Raw genomic sequence first — 16,065 nt, 5'->3', positions numbered from 1 at the left:
ACGGCTCTGCAGGTCAGGCTTCCCCGCTGCTCCCTGCGGCTCACTCTCACCTGGACTGTGCCTGCCTGGGGTTGGACAGGCAGCCTTCTCCGTGCCCAGCCTTGGTTCAGTCGCCAGACACAAAGCCACCGGGTGCAGACGTCAGTCCTTAGGTCCCACGTTCCCGAGTGTGCCTAGACCCCCCCCGACGTGGGCCCTGCTCCAGCTTCCTGCCGCCGCCCCGCAGCCCAGCGTCTCATCCCCGCTCCAGCGGCGACAGCCTTCCTCCCTCCACCGAGCAACGCAGCCCTGACGTCTACCAGACCGTGGGCGCCGCAAGGTCAGGGGCTGTCACCCCAAGGGGTGTCTTCAGCACCCAGCCAAGCGCCTGGCAGAGACCGAATGACTATACGGTGACCGAGTGAGTGGAGTCCAGCCCGTGGGGCTTTATTGGGTACTCTGTTTCCACGGGGGGGGGGGGGGGGGGGGGGCGGGGGAGGGGGAGATGGGAAATAGGACGGTGGGGAAAGGCGGCGAGATTAGAATATAAACATTAACGATTAGTATCTGGGCACGTCTGTGGCGGAGGAGGAGACCCCGGAGGGGCAGGAGGTCTTCTAGGGTTACTGGGGGGGTTTCTCATGCTTCAGGGTCTCGTAAGTCTCCTGGTTCCGGGTGCTCAGGCCCTAGAAGTGGAGGCCAGAGGATGGTGAGGCGCTCGAGCCCACCCATGCCCACAGACCCTGTGTCTTCCCAAGATCGCACAAATCCCAGGACGGGGGTGGGGGGAGGCGGGCTCACTCACCGTGTAAATGCCATCTGGTTTCTGCGGAGGCAAAAGGGACAGGGGATTAGGCACCCGCGCTCCTTCAGGGCCCTAGCACCTCCTTGCCCTCCCCCTCCTGGTGAGGGGGCCAGGCCCGGCTGGCCAGCTTAGCGGCTCGCGGAGCGTCAATGCCCGCACTGCACACAACTCTCCCGCACTCCTCGACACTCAGCTGTCCCCTGTCACCTGCTCAGTGTTGGCTAGGTGCGGGGGGCAGTGGGGGGACCCCTGAAGCTTAGCGTCTGGAAGGGCCATACCTCATAGCTGGTTACAGCTGCCTTTCGCACCTGGATCTGCAAGGGGAGGTAATCGGTGGAGGTGAAGTTAGTGACCCAACCCCGCCCCTCCCGACTTTATGGGGACCCTGTTATCTACTGTCCTCAAAGCCATGCCACCACCACCCCCTGTCCACCTCCCTGTCCTTACCTTGAGTCGACAGTAGAGCAGGGTGAGGACGATACCGTACAGAAACAGGATGGCATCCAGGATGTAGCAGAGCTGAGGCTCTCCCAGGGCGGCTGAGGGGACAGAGGTGCCCGCAGGGTGCGGTCAGGGGCATCATGGGCTTTGCTGGGGGCCGGAGGGAATAGGCTTCCGGCCGGTGGGTCGGGCCTGGGGGGGCCTCCCCAGGACACACCCGATCTTCCTCTCTGGATCCGATTTTCTCGGCTCCCCCTCCTAGCTCACCCCTCACCCAGGGCCGGCCTAGGGGGCTCCCCCCTCCTCGCTCCCCCTGGGGGGCGGGGTGGCCTAGGACTCACCTGCGGTTTGCCCCGCCGTGGAACTTACTGATGCTAAGAGCTGGGCAGGGAGCACCGCCCGGCCCCCAGCCCCCTGGTTTTCACACCCCCTCAGGCATCGCTGAGGTTCCTCAGGCATCGCTGCGCACCTCCCAGCCCTCAAGGGACTTATCTGAGCTACTGAGCGAAGACCAAAACCTCAGCCCAAGGGGTAGGGTGAGGGACAGGCAGTGACAAATTTCACTGCAGAAACCACAGGAGTGTCTCTGCTAAGTCCTGTGACCTGTGGCTGAGGGCTGGACAGGAAGGATGTGAGCCTGCAAAGGGAGGGAGGAGGGAAGGCGATAGCTGGGTTGCGGGTCCTCTCGGAGCCTCGGCCTCCTCACCCCTGCTCCACGCTCGTGGGCGCACAGGGGAAGAACAGGTGCCAGCTGCCCAGGCCCCACGGCCCCCGACGGCTCTCAGCCCAGGAGCCCAGGCTCGGGGCGATGACCATAGCCGATTCTGTCTCGGGGCACTCTGCCCTGTTACTCACTCACTCTGGGCCACAGAGAGAGGAAGTTTTGTGCAACTTAAAAAATCAAATAGGGGACGCCTGAGTGGCTCAGTGGTTGAGCGTCTGCCTTCGGCCCAGGTCGTGATCCCAGATCCTGGGATCGAGTCCCGCATCAGGATCCTTACAGGGAGCCTGCTTCTCCCTCTGCCTGTGTCTCTGCCTCTCTCTCCATGTCTCTCATGAATAACATTTTAAATAAATAAATAAACAAACAGATTTAAAAATTATAAAAAACAGAAAATAAAATAGGATCTGAGCACCAGTCCCTATCTGCCCCGAGCCCCTTATCTGAAGGGCTCACGGGCTCGTGACTAATGTCGGTGTGGTACTTTCTATGCCATGACGCTCTTCACACAATATTGCATAAATCTCAAAACTACCCGTGGTGGGGGTGGGGGGACACGTCGTCATCATCGCCATTTTACGAAGGATGAAATGCAGGCTCGGAAAAGCTAAGTAACTCCTTTAGGGCCCAAGGGCTGGTGACAGGGGCGGGCTCAAGCCCAGGCTGTCTGCTGGAGCGGGCCTCCTTCCCCATAGGCCTCGGGCCCCGCTCCATCCTCATCTGGAAGGCAGCGGGCTGGCACCCAGCTGGCACCCAGCGATCCCTCCCTCCGCTCCACAGCTGGGCTGCTGGGCTCCCCGGCCAATCTCTTTCAATTTCCCATTTCCCTGAAGCTCCACTAACCGGCTGCTCCCTGGCCCCCAGCTGCAACTCTCAACACACGCACAAGCACACGCACACGGCGCAGAGAGCAAGGGACAGTTCAGAAATTGAGCGACTGGAGCCTTAGGGCCGCTGAGACCTTCCCACGTCTGCCTCCATTTCTGGGCTGGCGCTCAGGCCTCCAGAAGCGGGCATCGCGTGCTTGCCACCACCTCCCCCGCCCGTAGCAGCTGGTGGCAGGATGGTCTGTGCTCCCGATGACTCACAGCAGCAGAAAACACGTCCACTTCGACCATCCTTGCCTGGGAGTGATCCCAAGCCGAAGGACAGGCTCCCGCCTTCCTAGGGGGCTTCTGTAAATATTATGAACCAGCTACAGACCAGCTCCCCGGGGACCAGCCCAAAGGCACCACACAGGAAATGCTGATCATGGGAAAAGGAGCTTCTCCCCAGACGGGCCTTTTGTGTCACACGACCATTCCCGCCCCTGCCAAACTGAAGCCTTACCTGTTATCGATCCTGAAAAGGTAAGGAGACAAGAAAGGCGGGAACCAGGACTCTTGTGCCCTGATGAGGACCAGCCGGGACTAGCCTCAAGGTCTCGGGGTCCATCCGAACCCTGCGCCCACTGGCCTTTCCCCGACTGCCCCTGGCTCAGCCTGAGACACGCGTCCTCGATTCCCACCGTGGCGCCCAGCTCGTGGGCCCTCAGCAAACCCTCTCACCTGCTTGTTCAACCAAAAGGAGCAGGAGCAAGACCACTGCCAGGACCATCTTGGACAGGGGGCTGGAGGGCGGGGAGCCGGGGATCGGACGCTCCGGCAGCACTGCGCAGCTGTGCTCAGAGCGGCTCCCTGACCACAGAGTTCCCCCCTTCCTGCCCCGCCTTCCCCCAGCTTTGGCCCCTTCCCCTTCCTGCACCAGAGCCCGGGCGGCTCCCGGAAGGGCCAACCAAAGGAGCTAGGTCTGTGCTCTCGAGCCTCAGTTCTTCGGTGGCCAAGCCCCAGTCACCAAGGGAAGGGGCAGTTCTTCGGTGGCCAAGCCCCAGTCACCAAGGGATGGCGGGGTCCGCCCGTGCTTGAGAAAGGCCATCTGAATCCACGGCCACTCCACGTTCACACACATGTGGAGCCCACCTTCCCTTCGGAGTCCGACACCCCACCCCATGCAGCCCTTTCCCTTCCACATGGAACTGTACCCCTGTCTTGATTCCAGAGGTTTACCGATTTGTGTAGGCAGTCAAGCCTGGGCAGGGGGAAAAGAGGAAACGGGGAATGGAGAAGTGGAAAGGACAAGAGTCAGAGAAGGGGGTGGAGATGCGCAGCACAGGAAAAACTGGCATAGCTGAGTCTCAGAGAACCAGAGGGTTAAGTCACATTCTTGAGTTTTCTGACAAAGTGAAAGACAGTAAGATACCGAAAAAGACATACCAGAAGTTTGGGCAGAGGGGCCGGAAGATGGCTAATTTATTATAATTTCTCCTTTTCTAGTGCATGCACAGAAAGCCTGATGGCTGAATGTTCACATGTGTGTACACACACACACACACACACACACACACACACACACACACACACAGTTGCTGTCCAGTGACGGCCGGGCTCCGAGGAGGAAGCAGAGAAGCAGGGGAATCAAACTGTTCCCCAGTTCACCGATCCACTTCTCCAAACACGATATCTTGGGTACCTAAGGGGGGGGGGCCAGTGTTAAAATCCAGCACTCATTACCGTGCCCAGCACACTGAGGATTCGAGTCCATGCCCATACTCTATGTCTATGCTGCACAGGAAATGTTCGGTCTCTGCCCCCGTTAAGAGTTCCAGACTCCCTCGTCTACAGCATCTCTACCACCCAACAGGCCTTGTACCTATGATGGCAACAACGTCCGCCAGCATGTGTCCCTTGGACATCTTGTCCAAACCAGCCTGGAGAGATTGAGACAGGCAAGATGAGCAGGGCGGGAGGAGAAGGAAGGAACGTTCATCAAAATCTCAATCAATGTCACTCGTGATGGATTCATTGACTAGAGTGAGAATCACTGGAGTTGGCTCTTACCAGGTGGGCAAAACCAGGAGCCTTGATCTTGCATCGGTAAGGGCGGCTGCTGCCATCGGACACGAGGTACACCCCAAACTCTCCCTGTCCGAGGAAGAAGGTTGGCTCCCGTGAACAGGAAGAGCACTCTTCTCTGCCAACGGAGCCTCTCTATTCACCCGCATGTCCTCTCTCGCTGAGGACTGAGCCTCTGCCTGGGCATCTGTCCCCAGCCCCCTATGGGGACATTTGCCTTCCCCGTCCCTCCTCACCTTAGGAGCCTCGATGGCAGTGTACGTGGCCCCCGGAGGGACCTGGTAGCCCTCCGTGTACAACTTGAAGTGGTGGATCAATGACTCCATGGAAGTCTGGACAGAGGAGAAAGGGAGCAGCAGTAAGCCAGAGCCAGATGTCTCCTAGGCCTCCCGCGGCACAGGAAATAACCGTCCCCCGGGGAGATTACAACCCACACTGTGAGCGAGCAAGACACAGCGAAAAACGTGGCTGCGGGAGGTTAAGACTCATGTAATGTCAAGTCTTTCAAAGAATGAAAGCTGGGGAGCAGGATGTAATCCAAGGACACTCCTTCCTGGCTGCTGCCCCCCCCCCCCCCCCCCCCCCCGCCCCGGCCCTCTCCACAGAGCCAACCTTCATCTCTGCTCGCTTCGGCGGAGACACTTTGGCATCATCAACCTTGATCTCCCCGGGAGGCATCTTGTTCAGACATTGCTCGATGATTCGAAGGGACTGGCGCATCTCCTCCACCCGACACAGGTACCTGAAGTGGAGGAGATAGGCTCAGAGCAAGAAGGGAGCAGTCAAAGCATGAGACGGGAGCCCAGGAAGGACGCCCCTGGCTGACCCAAAAGGTGCTAGCTAACTTCCTCCCTCTGTCTTTTCTCCCAGGGCAGCACCTCTGCTTGGCTTGGCCACCTACCCATGGAAACCCTCTAGTCTCTGGTTCTGGTATCGGCTGCTGCCCCAAGGCCTCTCCTGATCTCAGGCCATGTCTTGGAGCGCTTCCCTCCTCCATTACCCTCTTGGATACTTCCTGGACTACACAACGGGTGAGGGTCAAATCAACTCAAAAAGAAAACAGGGTCTTATTTAGGGTCAGTAAACAGGAATGGAATGTGAAGCTTAGAATCCAGTGGAAAGAGCACTGGGTCTGGAGAATTCAAGTCTCAACCACTACTAACAGGATAATCCCAGGCTGATCTCCAACCTTTACGCCTCAACTACAAAAATGCAGCCCAAACTGGTTCCATCTGAGATATGAGGATAAATGAAGGTAAAATAAGACGGCTTTGAAAAACCACCTAGCTTAACAGACACAAGAGCTCCAACAGATACCGGAAAATGGGGGAATGAAAAAGTAAGCAAAAGAGAAGATGGACAGGGGAAGCAGCTGGAAAATGAGCTGAGAGGTTCTGGGCCTTACCTGTCATAGCAGTCCCCTCGAGAGCCAATAGGAACATCGAAGTCCACCTGGTCATAAACGTCATAGGGCTGAGTCTTCCGCAGGTCCCACTGGATGCCCGAGCCCCGGAGCATCACGCCACTGGAGAGCATCACGGGGACCAAGGGTCACTTTCCACAAACCCAGAAAGGAGCCACTCTCCTCCCTGCTCTCCCCATGCCCTCCCCCACGCCCTGGGCGCAGGATATGACGGTGTCACCCCTTCCTGAAGCCAAGATGTTAGGCTGAAACCCCCATGGCCAAGTGGAGAAGTCACATAGTTCCTAAATCCATAGTTCAGCGCGTCTTCGGCCGTCACAACCCCAATGTCAACTGTCCGATTCTTCCAAATCCTATTGTTGGTCAGCATCTACCGACCAAGGAAACTGGAATGTGAACGCTCTTCATCCCCTAAATCCATACCTAAATCCATAGTTCAGCGCGTCTTCGGCCGTCACAACCCCAATGTCAACTGTCCGATTCTTCCAAATCCTATTGTTGGTCAGCATCTACCGACCAAGGAAACTGGAATGTGAACGCTCTTCATCCCCCGCTTCAGATACCTCCTGGTTGCCCTTTACAACTGGGAACTAAAACCCCACAAGCCCATCTTGAGGGGACAGGAGGGGTTTCCCCCTGGTTCTTTTTTTTTAATTTTTTTAAATTTTTTTAAAATTTTTATCTATCTATGATAGTCACAGAGTGAGAGAGAGAAAGAGGCAGAGACACAGGCAGAGGGAGAAGCAGGCTCCATGCACCAGGAGCCCGACGTGGGATTCGATCCCGGGTCTCCAGGATTGCGCCCTGGGCCAAAGGCAGGTGCTAAACCGCTGTGCCACCCAGGGATCCCCGCCCTGGTTCTTATCTTACCTCTTCCAGCTCATCAACCCGGAGAGAGAAGTTCTTAGAAAACTCATAGATGTCGTCCATAAGCCCGAGGGGCAGGTCCTAGAAGCCAAATGGAGCCTGACGGTGAGGCTCAGCCTCCCGTCCCAGCCCCAGGGCTGCCCAGGCGGACGGGGAGCGTCTCATCGGCCAGCGCTGCCCTCCAGTGGCCACCGAGAGTACAGGCGTGGGCTGGAGGCTCTGGAAGGCGGGGGAGCCTGCTCACCTGGTGCACACCTCCTGGCCGGACATAAGCAGCATGCATGCGGGCCCCTGACACGCGCTCGTAGAATTCAAACATCTGGACAGGGTACACTGGGAATTAGTGACAAAGTCCTGCGCCCCTAAGTCTGACAACGTACTGGTCCACTCCCCAGCCCTCTGCCTTCCGGGGCCCAAGCAAACCCTCGGGACACAGGCTTCCTTAAGATTATAACCCAAGTTCAGTGGACCTTCTCCCTCTCATGTTCTCTCTCCTGCTGATCTCCTGTCTCCTTCAAGAACCTTCTCCACTTCCTCTACTCCCTTGCCTCTCCTGTCCTTCCCTCCTCCTCTTACCTTCTCCCTCTCTTCAAACATCCAGAAGAAAGGGGTCATGGCTCCAATGTCCAGGGCATGTGTAGTCACAGCCATAATATGGTTCAAGAGCCGTGTGATTTCTCCAAATAGCACTGTAGACAGGTGAAGACAACAGGAAGAGAAGGACATAGGAGCCAACAACTGATACTGACAGGGCAGTTCCGCACAGAGCCTGGGGTCTGCACACTAGGTTTGGGTTCGACGCTCCTAAGATGGGCAGTGGCCAGGGAGGGCCACAGGAGGGTGACGGAGCGTACCTCGGATCCACTGTGCCCGTGGCGGAGGCTGGATATTGAGCAACTTCTCCACGGCCAGCGAATAGGCCTGTTCGTTACACATCATGGACACGTAGTCTAGACGGTCAAAGTATGGAAGGGCCTGGGAAGAGGGAAGAACCGAGGTCACACCTACTGGGCCAGGAGCCCTCAGGCTGCCTGCCCAAAGCACTGCTCTCAGCAGGCATCAGAAGTCAGTGCTGCACAAAGCCTTCTAGTCTCAGGAGCTAACGAGGCAGCATCGGATATCCAGTAGTCTATGCTGGACAATGCGTAAAAATCAGATCTCTGAACGGGTGGGAGGGAACCCTGATTTGTTGTGTGTGCCAATTTCTGTGGTGAAAATACACCCAGCAGGGCCAGCTTTACGCCACGTAACTGAATGCAGCCCTGGGCAGAGGAGCACACGTTATACGGTATTTCTGCCAAGCATGTACAATAGAATAACTTAGGACACAGCACTCAAGTAGAAAAGGGATGAACTCTAGCTTTTTATATAATTTATTAAACTGTAAGCTCACATAATTCTTAATAATGGCCCTGTTTAACAACTGGCTCACAAAATTCCTGAAAACTTAACAATCTGTTCTCGCGAGCCAATATGAGCTCACTCCAGCACACCACTGCCAACACTCCTCTAGCCCACAACTTTCTTAAAGTGTCTCTGAGATCCTGAAGGAGAAAGGTAACCAATCTTAGGAGTAACTGGGTGGGAGTGAAGGGTTTAAGGAGGACAGAGCCCCGAGAAGGACTAGACTGGCTTCTGGGATGGACGGTTGGGGAGAAACGGGTCTTTCCCCAGAATGCCAAGAAAGCTAGTCTAGCCGTCTGCTGAACCAGCTTCAGCTTCCAGGAAGGAGGCGGAGCTAGGATGCCCCTCTTTGGGACAGCCAGTACTTGTTCTGATGTCACTGTGACGTGGGTTAATGCTGCACAGTTTAGCTCCATACTCTGCGAGACCAGAAACTGTCATTGCCCGGACTCTCTGGGGGCGTCACATTCTAGTTAGCTGGTTGTAACCGGCCCCCATCACCCTCTGTTAGAGAGACCTTTCTTCGTGACAGTAAGAGAAAGTTTCAGATGCCTGTCCTGGCTCCAGTTCCTTCAGAGCTGACCCTCACGACTTGGGTCACAGAGTTCTCCGAAATACAGCACACTGCCACAAACTCCCTCCCTGGTCACTCTGACTCACTGACTGTTTCGAAAACAAACTTCCACAGCCGGAAGATACAAGAATCGGCTATTAATCCTAGGGAGCTGACGTCCCTCTCTCCTTTCCCTGTCCCCAGAGACACTGGCTTTGACGTACTAGTTTGATATAAGAACAGGGAAACTGAGGCACTAGAGTGAGGGTGAAGGGGCCAGCCAAGAGTCAACTGGAAAAGAGTCAAGTGGGGGGAACCTCTGGCTTGCAAGCGTTTCTGTTGGATAAACCAAATCTAGACGGATTTCAATCAAGCATCCCCTACCATGTCCCTCCATCCTCCCAACCAAGACTGCCCTCATCCCCAACACCCCACCCCCCGGTTTTGGGGGCAGCACACTGGCCAAGTCCCAGGCCACGGCATCCCCTGGTCCCGTGAGCAGGGCCCTGTTCACCCCCCACACCTGCAGATAGGTCTTGTATTCAATGAGCTTCTCAGTGCCTCGGTGTAGTAGGCCGATGTGGGGGTCACACTTCCGCACCATCTCCCCGCTCAACTCCATCACTAGCCGCAGGACTCCATGAGCCGCTGGGTGCTGGGGCCCAAAGTTCAGGGTCAGGTTTGTCACCATTGTGTCCTTTGGAGGGTCCACGTCTGAGAAGTGGGAAAGAGTGCAGAGCTAAATGGCTGATTCCCTAGAGAACCCCCAAAGGACAGCAAGGAGTTAGCTCTCCCTAGAGATCTGGTGTGTCACCACTCCACACCGTTAATTCCCTGATCACTAACATAATCAGGAAGAAAACCGTTATGTGGGAAAAATGGAAGGAAGATCTGAATTTTCCGATGAAAGGGACTACACACGAACCTCACTCTTTTAGGTCTCCCAGATACCTTCCTAAAGATGATGCTACTGGGGCACCTGGATGGCTAAGTTGGTTAAGTGTCTGATCTTGGTTTTGGCTCAGGTCATGATCTCCAGGTCCCAGGATCAAACCCTGCGTTGGGCCCACATTCAGCACAGAGTCTGATTCTCTTTCACCCTCTCCCTCTGCCTCTCCCTGGCACATGTGTGATCTGTCTCAAATAAGTCTTCAAAAAAAAAAAAAAAAAAGATAAAGACAATAATACTAATAACACTCACATAGCCCTTATTATGTGCCAAGGGCTACTCTAAGCACTTCACTGATTTTAACTAATTTAATTCTCCTAACAACCATATGAATAATAGGTACTGTTATTATCCGTATTTTATTGGTGAAATCGAGGCCAGAGAAGATACAGGACTTCTCAGAGAGCTAGCAAGTGGCAGAGTCAGGTTTGATCTCAACTTGTTCGGCTCCGGAGTCCACATTCTTTTTTTTTTTTTTCAATACTATTTTATTTATTTTGAAAGATTTTATTTGAGTTGGGGGGGCAAGTGGGCCTGCAGGAGCTGGGGGAGGAGCAGAGGGAGAAGCCAAGTCCTCACTGAGCAGGGAGCCCGTTGCGAGGCTCCATCCCATGACCCCGGGATCATGACCTGAGACAAAGTCTGATATACTCCATCAACTGGGCCCCCTGGGCGCCCCTGGGGTCCACATTCTTAACCTCTATAACACACTGCCCTTCAAATCTATCTGATGAATGCCCAACCAATCAGGAAATGTATCCTTAATTCTTACTACTACCGGGCAGCCCAGGTGGCTCAGGGGTTTAGCGCCACCTTCAGCCCAGGGCCTGATCCTGGAGACCCAGGATGGAGTCCCACGTCGGGCTCCCTGCATGGAGCCTGCTTCTCCCTCTGCCTGTGTCTCTGCCTCTCTTTCTCTGTGTCTCTCATGAATAAATAAATAAAATCTTTAAAAAAAAAAAAAAGAAAAGAAAATTCTTACTACTACCAAATGAGTTTTTACCCTTAAAAACCATACAATTTAATTTGGGAAGGAAGTGCCTGTGAGGAACTAGAAACAGGCCAAATTTATGAGTTACCAAGTTAGTGGCTTAGCCGTTAAGTATTTAAAGGGAAAAAAGAACACTGTCAAGACTTTATGAAGGCAGGATCTGAGCTGGTTCTTACACACAGGGAAGGATTCAAATGGGTAGAGAGAAGAGCATCCCAGGCTATGGAATCAACAAAGGTCAAATCTTGGAAACAAGGGAGTATCTGTGGAACTCTTTATCTACCAAGAGGCAGAAGATGAGTGTTGGCAGCAGTAGGGGGTAGTGATTCAATTATCAGTATCATTAATACCAACACTTACGGAGGACTTACCATGTGCCAGTCACTACACTAACTGGTTCACGTTATGATCTCATTTCATCCTTACTGCAATGCTATGAAATAGGCACTTTATTCGCTGGTAAATGGGAGAACAGAGAATTGAAACCGGAGCTTAACTTTTCAACCAAAATCCTTCCCATGGGCTTTGGAGTCAGACAGACCCGAGTACAAATCTATGGATGTGTCCTCGATCAAATTTTATTTTATTTTATTTTTAAAGATTTTATTTATTTATTAGAGACACAGAGAATGAGAGAGAGACAGAGAGAGAGACAGAGATACAGGCAGAGGGAGACGCAGGCTCCATGCACGGAGCCCGACGCGGGACTCGATCCCGGGTCTCCAAGATCACACCCCGGGGCTGAAGGCGGCACCAAACCGCTAAGCCACCGGGGCTGCCCTCGATCAAGTTTTAATCTTCCTGCACCATAATTTTCTCAAAAGTGGTAAAATACCAGTACTGCTCTCATGGAGTTGTTCCAAGGCCTGGGTGAAATTACGCATACAAAACACTTGACACATGGGCAAGCACTCAGTTACTGTTACTGTTAGATTTTTGAAAAGTAACTGGAAGTGCTTTCGAAAGTTCCTGACCAAGAGAATGAATGCCATGGTAAAATGATGTTTGGGGAAGATTAAGGTGATTACATTGAACTGGAGAGCTGGGGGCAGGGAGGGGACCAGATCAGTGGCAAAAACCCAGTGAAGAGACCCCTGAATAATTAAGGTCTAATTAAGGGCAACCCCGGTGGCCCAGCAGTTTAGTGCTGCCTTCAGCCTAGGGCTTGATCCTGGAGACCTGGGATCAAGTCCCATGTCAGGCTCCCTGCATGAAGCCTGCTTCTCCCTCTGCCCATGTCTCTGCCCCTCTCTATGTCTGTCATGAATAAATAAAATCTTAAATCTTTTTCTTTTTAGTTTTATTTATTTATTGTGGGTACCACTGATGAAAATCTAAAAGTCACAAGGAAGAGCTACTTTCGGTGTGGGGAATGCTCCGTAGCCTGGAAGACTTCACTACCAGGGAGAAACTACCATCTCTACCAAAGGGAGATGGAAATATACCGAATCTCTGGAAAGAGCTGAAGCCAAAAATATAAATCTGGTAGGGACCTCCAAGGGTTGACGAAGACCTACTCTTTTTCTGCTGGAACGTTCTTCTTTTCCTCCTCTACTTGACAAACACCTGCCCTATTATCAGTGTCACCGAGTTGCTCAAAGACACAAAAAGGGAAGGGAGAGGGCACAAACCTGCCTGGACAGAGCTCAAGAGCGCTTAGGAACCAACGTGGGACTCAGGAACTCACCGTTCCAAGGTGGAGGCTTCCAGTGGGCTGTTTCTTTGGTGGGGTACATGACAGCTCCCCCAAACTGCTCTGCCCATTCCACATCTGGCTGCCACTGCCGAGCACCTCTAGGGAGTCAAAGACAGATCCTAGAAACAGGGCCTCAACAGTGCTGGGCTCCTCCATCCCCAGGCAATGTCAGGTGAGCCCAGGGAGGGGAGCCTCGGATTCTCCAAGGCCAGGTTCACTGGCACACAGTGCAGCTTTGGGAGAACAAGCTGGAGCTCCAGAGCTTCCATTCCTTCTAACAACTTATTCCTAGAATCACTGCACCGTCAGCGCTGTGCATGCAAGGCCGGGGATCCCAGCTCCTCGGAGCTCCCCCAAACACCTCGCACATGCACATTCCTATTCCCATCTCGGTGAACACGAATGCAAGCCAGGTGCCTGTTCAAGGTCAAGGGGAGACTAAGGTGTGCAGTGCCCGGGGGGAGGGGCTTCTGCCTCCTCGGCTCGGCTCGGCCCGGCCCGGCCCGGCCTGGGGGAGACCCGGGAGGAGTCCTGGGGACCGAGGGGGGATGAGCGCGGGTTTGTGTTCCTCCTGTGACTCCAGCAGGCATGCTCCCCTCCTCTCGGCTGCGGAGACTTTCCACCAGCCGCACGCCACCCACGATGAGGCTCGGGAGAAGCAGCAGGGCCACGGAGGGGACACGGCCACCCACTACCGTGCAGGGGCAGCGTCTCCCCCCGCTGGCGGCCCCCTCTGTCCTCCCTCGGCCGGGGCGGGCGCCGCTGCATCCTGGAGCGCGGGACGGCAGGCCCGGCCGAGGGGTCACAGGCCTGGGTCATCCTTCCCCGGGGGCGGAGGAGGGTCACGGGGCCCGCGGAGGCGCCGGGCACGACGAACCCCGGCGTCGGGGGCGGCCCGGGGTCTCACCTGCTGGGCTGAAGCGGCAGCCGGCCGCCGGCCCCCGACCGCAGCGCCTGGGCCGCGGCGCCCCGGAGGCTGCGCAAAGCCCTCAGCGCCGCCATCTTGCCCCGCCGCGGACTGCGAGAAGGAGGACGGGCGGAAGTGGCTCCTGCGCGCCGCCTGGCGGCTTCCTGCCTATTCGGCACACGGGGCCGCCCTCTTGGAAGCTGGCGGGGCGGCCGCCGCGAGCCGGCACCGTGCGCGCTCTGCGCCTGCGCGCTCTCGCTTCTTCTCGCCGCTCGAGCCCGACCTGCCGGGGCCGGAGCGGGAGAGACGTGCGGCTCGCGCCTCCGCTCGCCCCGGCGCTTCCCCGCCCGCCCGAGCCCCGCGCCCGGGGCCGCCCGCTCTCGGCGGCGGCGGCGGAGCCCGGCCCTCCCGGCGCAGCCCCAGGCTTTGCCAAATGCTTGGGAGCGGGGACCGCCAGCTAATTTCCAGATGGCCCCAGTGGGTTAGGGATGGGGGCCCAGGCGGCGCTGGGCGGGTCTGAGAGCTCCCGCCAAGCCCGAAGGCGAGAAGAGGAGGACGCCAAGGCCACCAGCACTGGAGCAGGCCGCCGGGTGGAAGAGCCACCTCAGCCCAGGCAGGAGGGGAGGGCCCCTCGGGGTGACCCCGAGCCCCGCCGGGCTTCCGGAAGCTGCAGGACGATGGAGCCGGAGCCGGGAAGCAGCCGGGAAGCGTCCCTGGAGATGCATCATTGCCCACTTCCGCCCTGGGTCACGCCCTCTTGCCCTCCGGTCCTTCTGACCCTGCCTTAGTCCTGGCCAGTGGCGACAGCATAGGGAGGGCGGGCTGCCAGGAGTCCCATCCCAGTGCTGCATGGAAGAGACCAAGACTTGTGCAGCCTGGGAGGCCGGTTCCTGTCCCCTGCCCGTGCCTCCAAGCCCAGCTCCAGCTGGGCCACCCGTTGAGTTTGCACACGCCTCCCACTCCGAGCCTGGAAAGAGGCCTTCCCCAGATCTCCCCCCAGACAGGGTCCCCGAGACAGCCCACCAGCAGTGCAGCAGGGTGGGGCACACAGACCAGGGAAGTGGCGGAGACGGGGAATTCTTTGCCGTGGAGAAGGAGGAGAAGGCCAGACTTTAGCCTGGGAGTTGACCTAATGGGAACGATCCCAAAGGGTGGGGCCTTATCCCTGGCTGTGGGAACTGACCCTGCCGTGGTCGACTGGGCAGCCCGCACAGCCCTGCAGAGGCTCTGCCTCCCTGCCTCCCTCTGTCCCTCCACTCTTCCCCTGAGGCTTCTCCCCCTCTGTAGTTGGAACACGGTGAACGGGAGGTGGGAGGTGGGGGGCTGCGTTCATTCGGCGGAATGCAGCCTGGGAGAAGTCAGGATGGAGTCTGGGCTGCTAGGCCCTGGAGGCAGCTTGAGCTGGGATCAGGGTGAGGGCTCCCGGGGGGCTACCTAGGACACTGCATCTTTTGTGCCTTCTCCCTGCAACCGACACCCCCACACACTGCTGCTGGGACTCTAAGGCCCTTTGTCTCTCACTGTTTAGTCACCCCCTTTGTCCTCATCTCAGATGGGGGGTTGGAAAGGCGCAGTAAGAGTCCTCTGGTGATAGCTCCTCTTGCCCCTGCCCCTTCTGGTCTCCTTTCCTTTGTCTGACTCCTGCAGCCCCAACCCCCTCCAGAGTTAGGACCAAAGTCAGGGCGTGTGGTGGGTCAAGAGGTGGGTCTGGCCTTGGTGGGCGACTCAGGAAGTAGTGGGCACCAGGGCAGGTATTCACGACCTGAGCAGGAAGGGAGGGGGAAAGGAAGCAATCGGGCGGATATGATCTGGGACACAGGAGGTGACAAGGCAGAGAGTGGGTAGAGGAATGGGAGTAGGGGCAGGTGATCTGCCTCTGGGAAAGGAAGGGGACCGCTGATTGCATTCTCTTTCCTGGGGATATCCTGGGGAAAGGAGTGGCCCTCGCATGGAGTGGGCAGACCATTGCCCCTATTTCTGTACCCTTTACTTCCTTATCCCGAGAGTCCACCCCCAAAACCTCCTTGCTGACTCGTCTCCCATCCAGAAGGTCCAGGACCAACCCGAGGGAATCATCTGGCTTCCTTCTCCTACCACTACCTCTCACCCCCACCCCCACCCCCGCGCCCTCCCCAACCTCAGGCCCTGGGTTCCTGTCTCTTAGTGCTCTGATTTCCCCAGGTACACGATGCAGCCTTCACCTTCTCCATGTCCCAGGGGGAATGAGAAATAAAAGATTACTAGCTATTCCAGGAACCATTACGTTCTCAGGGCAAGGTGGGGCCAAAGAGCGAGTCAGGTGGGGATTCCCTAGGATGGATTCACTTTGGGTGCATCTGGGTTCCTAAGAGAGCAAGTCTTTCTGTGCTGGGGGCTGGCTGACTTGAGGCTGGGGGAGGGTTCAGGGCAGTTGGGAGTGGGTAGGAACAGGGCCAAGA

At 56.3% G+C, this 16,065-nt stretch overlaps 2 protein-coding genes across 3 annotated transcripts; both read right to left on the bottom strand.

Annotated features, from left to right (window-relative positions):
• Positions 1–401: 401 nt before the first annotated feature.
• Positions 402–3,654, bottom strand: FCER1G (Fc epsilon receptor Ig). Of its 2 annotated transcripts, XM_077887004.1 has the most exons (6): positions 3,494–3,644; positions 1,567–1,862; positions 1,232–1,323; positions 1,063–1,098; positions 785–805; positions 402–665 (listed from the first exon to the last, which is right to left on the bottom strand). In XM_077887004.1, exons 2-6 carry the CDS (start codon positions 1,682–1,684, stop codon positions 603–605), a joined length of 330 nt encoding a protein of 109 aa, XP_077743130.1. In that variant the 5' UTR covers positions 1,685–1,862; positions 3,494–3,644; the 3' UTR covers positions 402–602. The 2 variants fall into 2 exon arrangements, with proteins under 2 accessions (XP_077743130.1, XP_077743131.1); XM_077887005.1 differs by lacking the exon at positions 1,567–1,862 and having other exon boundaries at positions 3,494–3,654.
• Positions 3,655–4,204: 550 nt separating this feature from the next.
• Positions 4,205–13,785, bottom strand: NDUFS2 (NADH:ubiquinone oxidoreductase core subunit S2). The gene is made up of 14 exons (XM_077886973.1): positions 13,628–13,785; positions 12,712–12,818; positions 9,608–9,798; positions 7,982–8,102; positions 7,704–7,816; positions 7,372–7,446; positions 7,131–7,208; positions 6,684–6,769; positions 6,243–6,362; positions 5,450–5,579; positions 5,074–5,169; positions 4,823–4,906; positions 4,635–4,692; positions 4,205–4,454 (listed from the first exon to the last, which is right to left on the bottom strand). The coding sequence occupies exons 1-14, from the start codon at positions 13,720–13,722 to the stop codon at positions 4,417–4,419; spliced, it is 1,392 nt and encodes a 463-aa protein (XP_077743099.1). The 5' UTR covers positions 13,723–13,785; the 3' UTR covers positions 4,205–4,416.
• Between the last annotated feature and the right edge of the window lie 2,280 nt (positions 13,786–16,065).

Source organism: Canis aureus, chromosome 38 (genome assembly GCF_053574225.1).
Source record: "Canis aureus isolate CA01 chromosome 38, VMU_Caureus_v.1.0, whole genome shotgun sequence".
NCBI lineage: Eukaryota > Metazoa > Chordata > Mammalia > Carnivora > Canidae > Canis > Canis aureus.
The sequence above is the reverse complement of the archived record's forward strand: the minus strand, read 5'-3'. Positions and strand labels throughout refer to the sequence as shown.

What these genes read in the sequence shown, in the direction of transcription:
- NDUFS2 (XM_077886973.1), bottom strand. Translation starts at nt 13,722, where the DNA reads ATGGCGGCGCTGAGGGCTTTGCGCAGCCTCCGGGGCGCCGCGGCCCAG. An exon ending in CTGCCATCGAGGCTCCTAAG is followed by an intron (nt 4,907 to 5,073) that starts GTGAGGAGGGAC and finishes TTCCTCGGACAG; the next exon opens with GGAGAGTTTGGGGTGTACCT. An exon ending in CTCCTGGTTTTGCCCACCTG is followed by an intron (nt 4,693 to 4,822) that starts GTAAGAGCCAAC and finishes CAATCTCTCCAG; the next exon opens with GCTGGTTTGGACAAGATGTC.
- FCER1G (XM_077887004.1), bottom strand. Translation starts at nt 1,684, where the DNA reads ATGCCTGAGGAACCTCAGCGATGCCTGAGGGGGTGTGAAAACCAGGGG. An exon ending in TGCTCTACTGTCGACTCAAG is followed by an intron (nt 1,099 to 1,231) that starts GTAAGGACAGGG and finishes CTCCCCTTGCAG; the next exon opens with ATCCAGGTGCGAAAGGCAGC. An exon ending in CAGCTGTAACCAGCTATGAG is followed by an intron (nt 806 to 1,062) that starts GTATGGCCCTTC and finishes TTGCCTCCGCAG; the next exon opens with AAACCAGATGGCATTTACAC.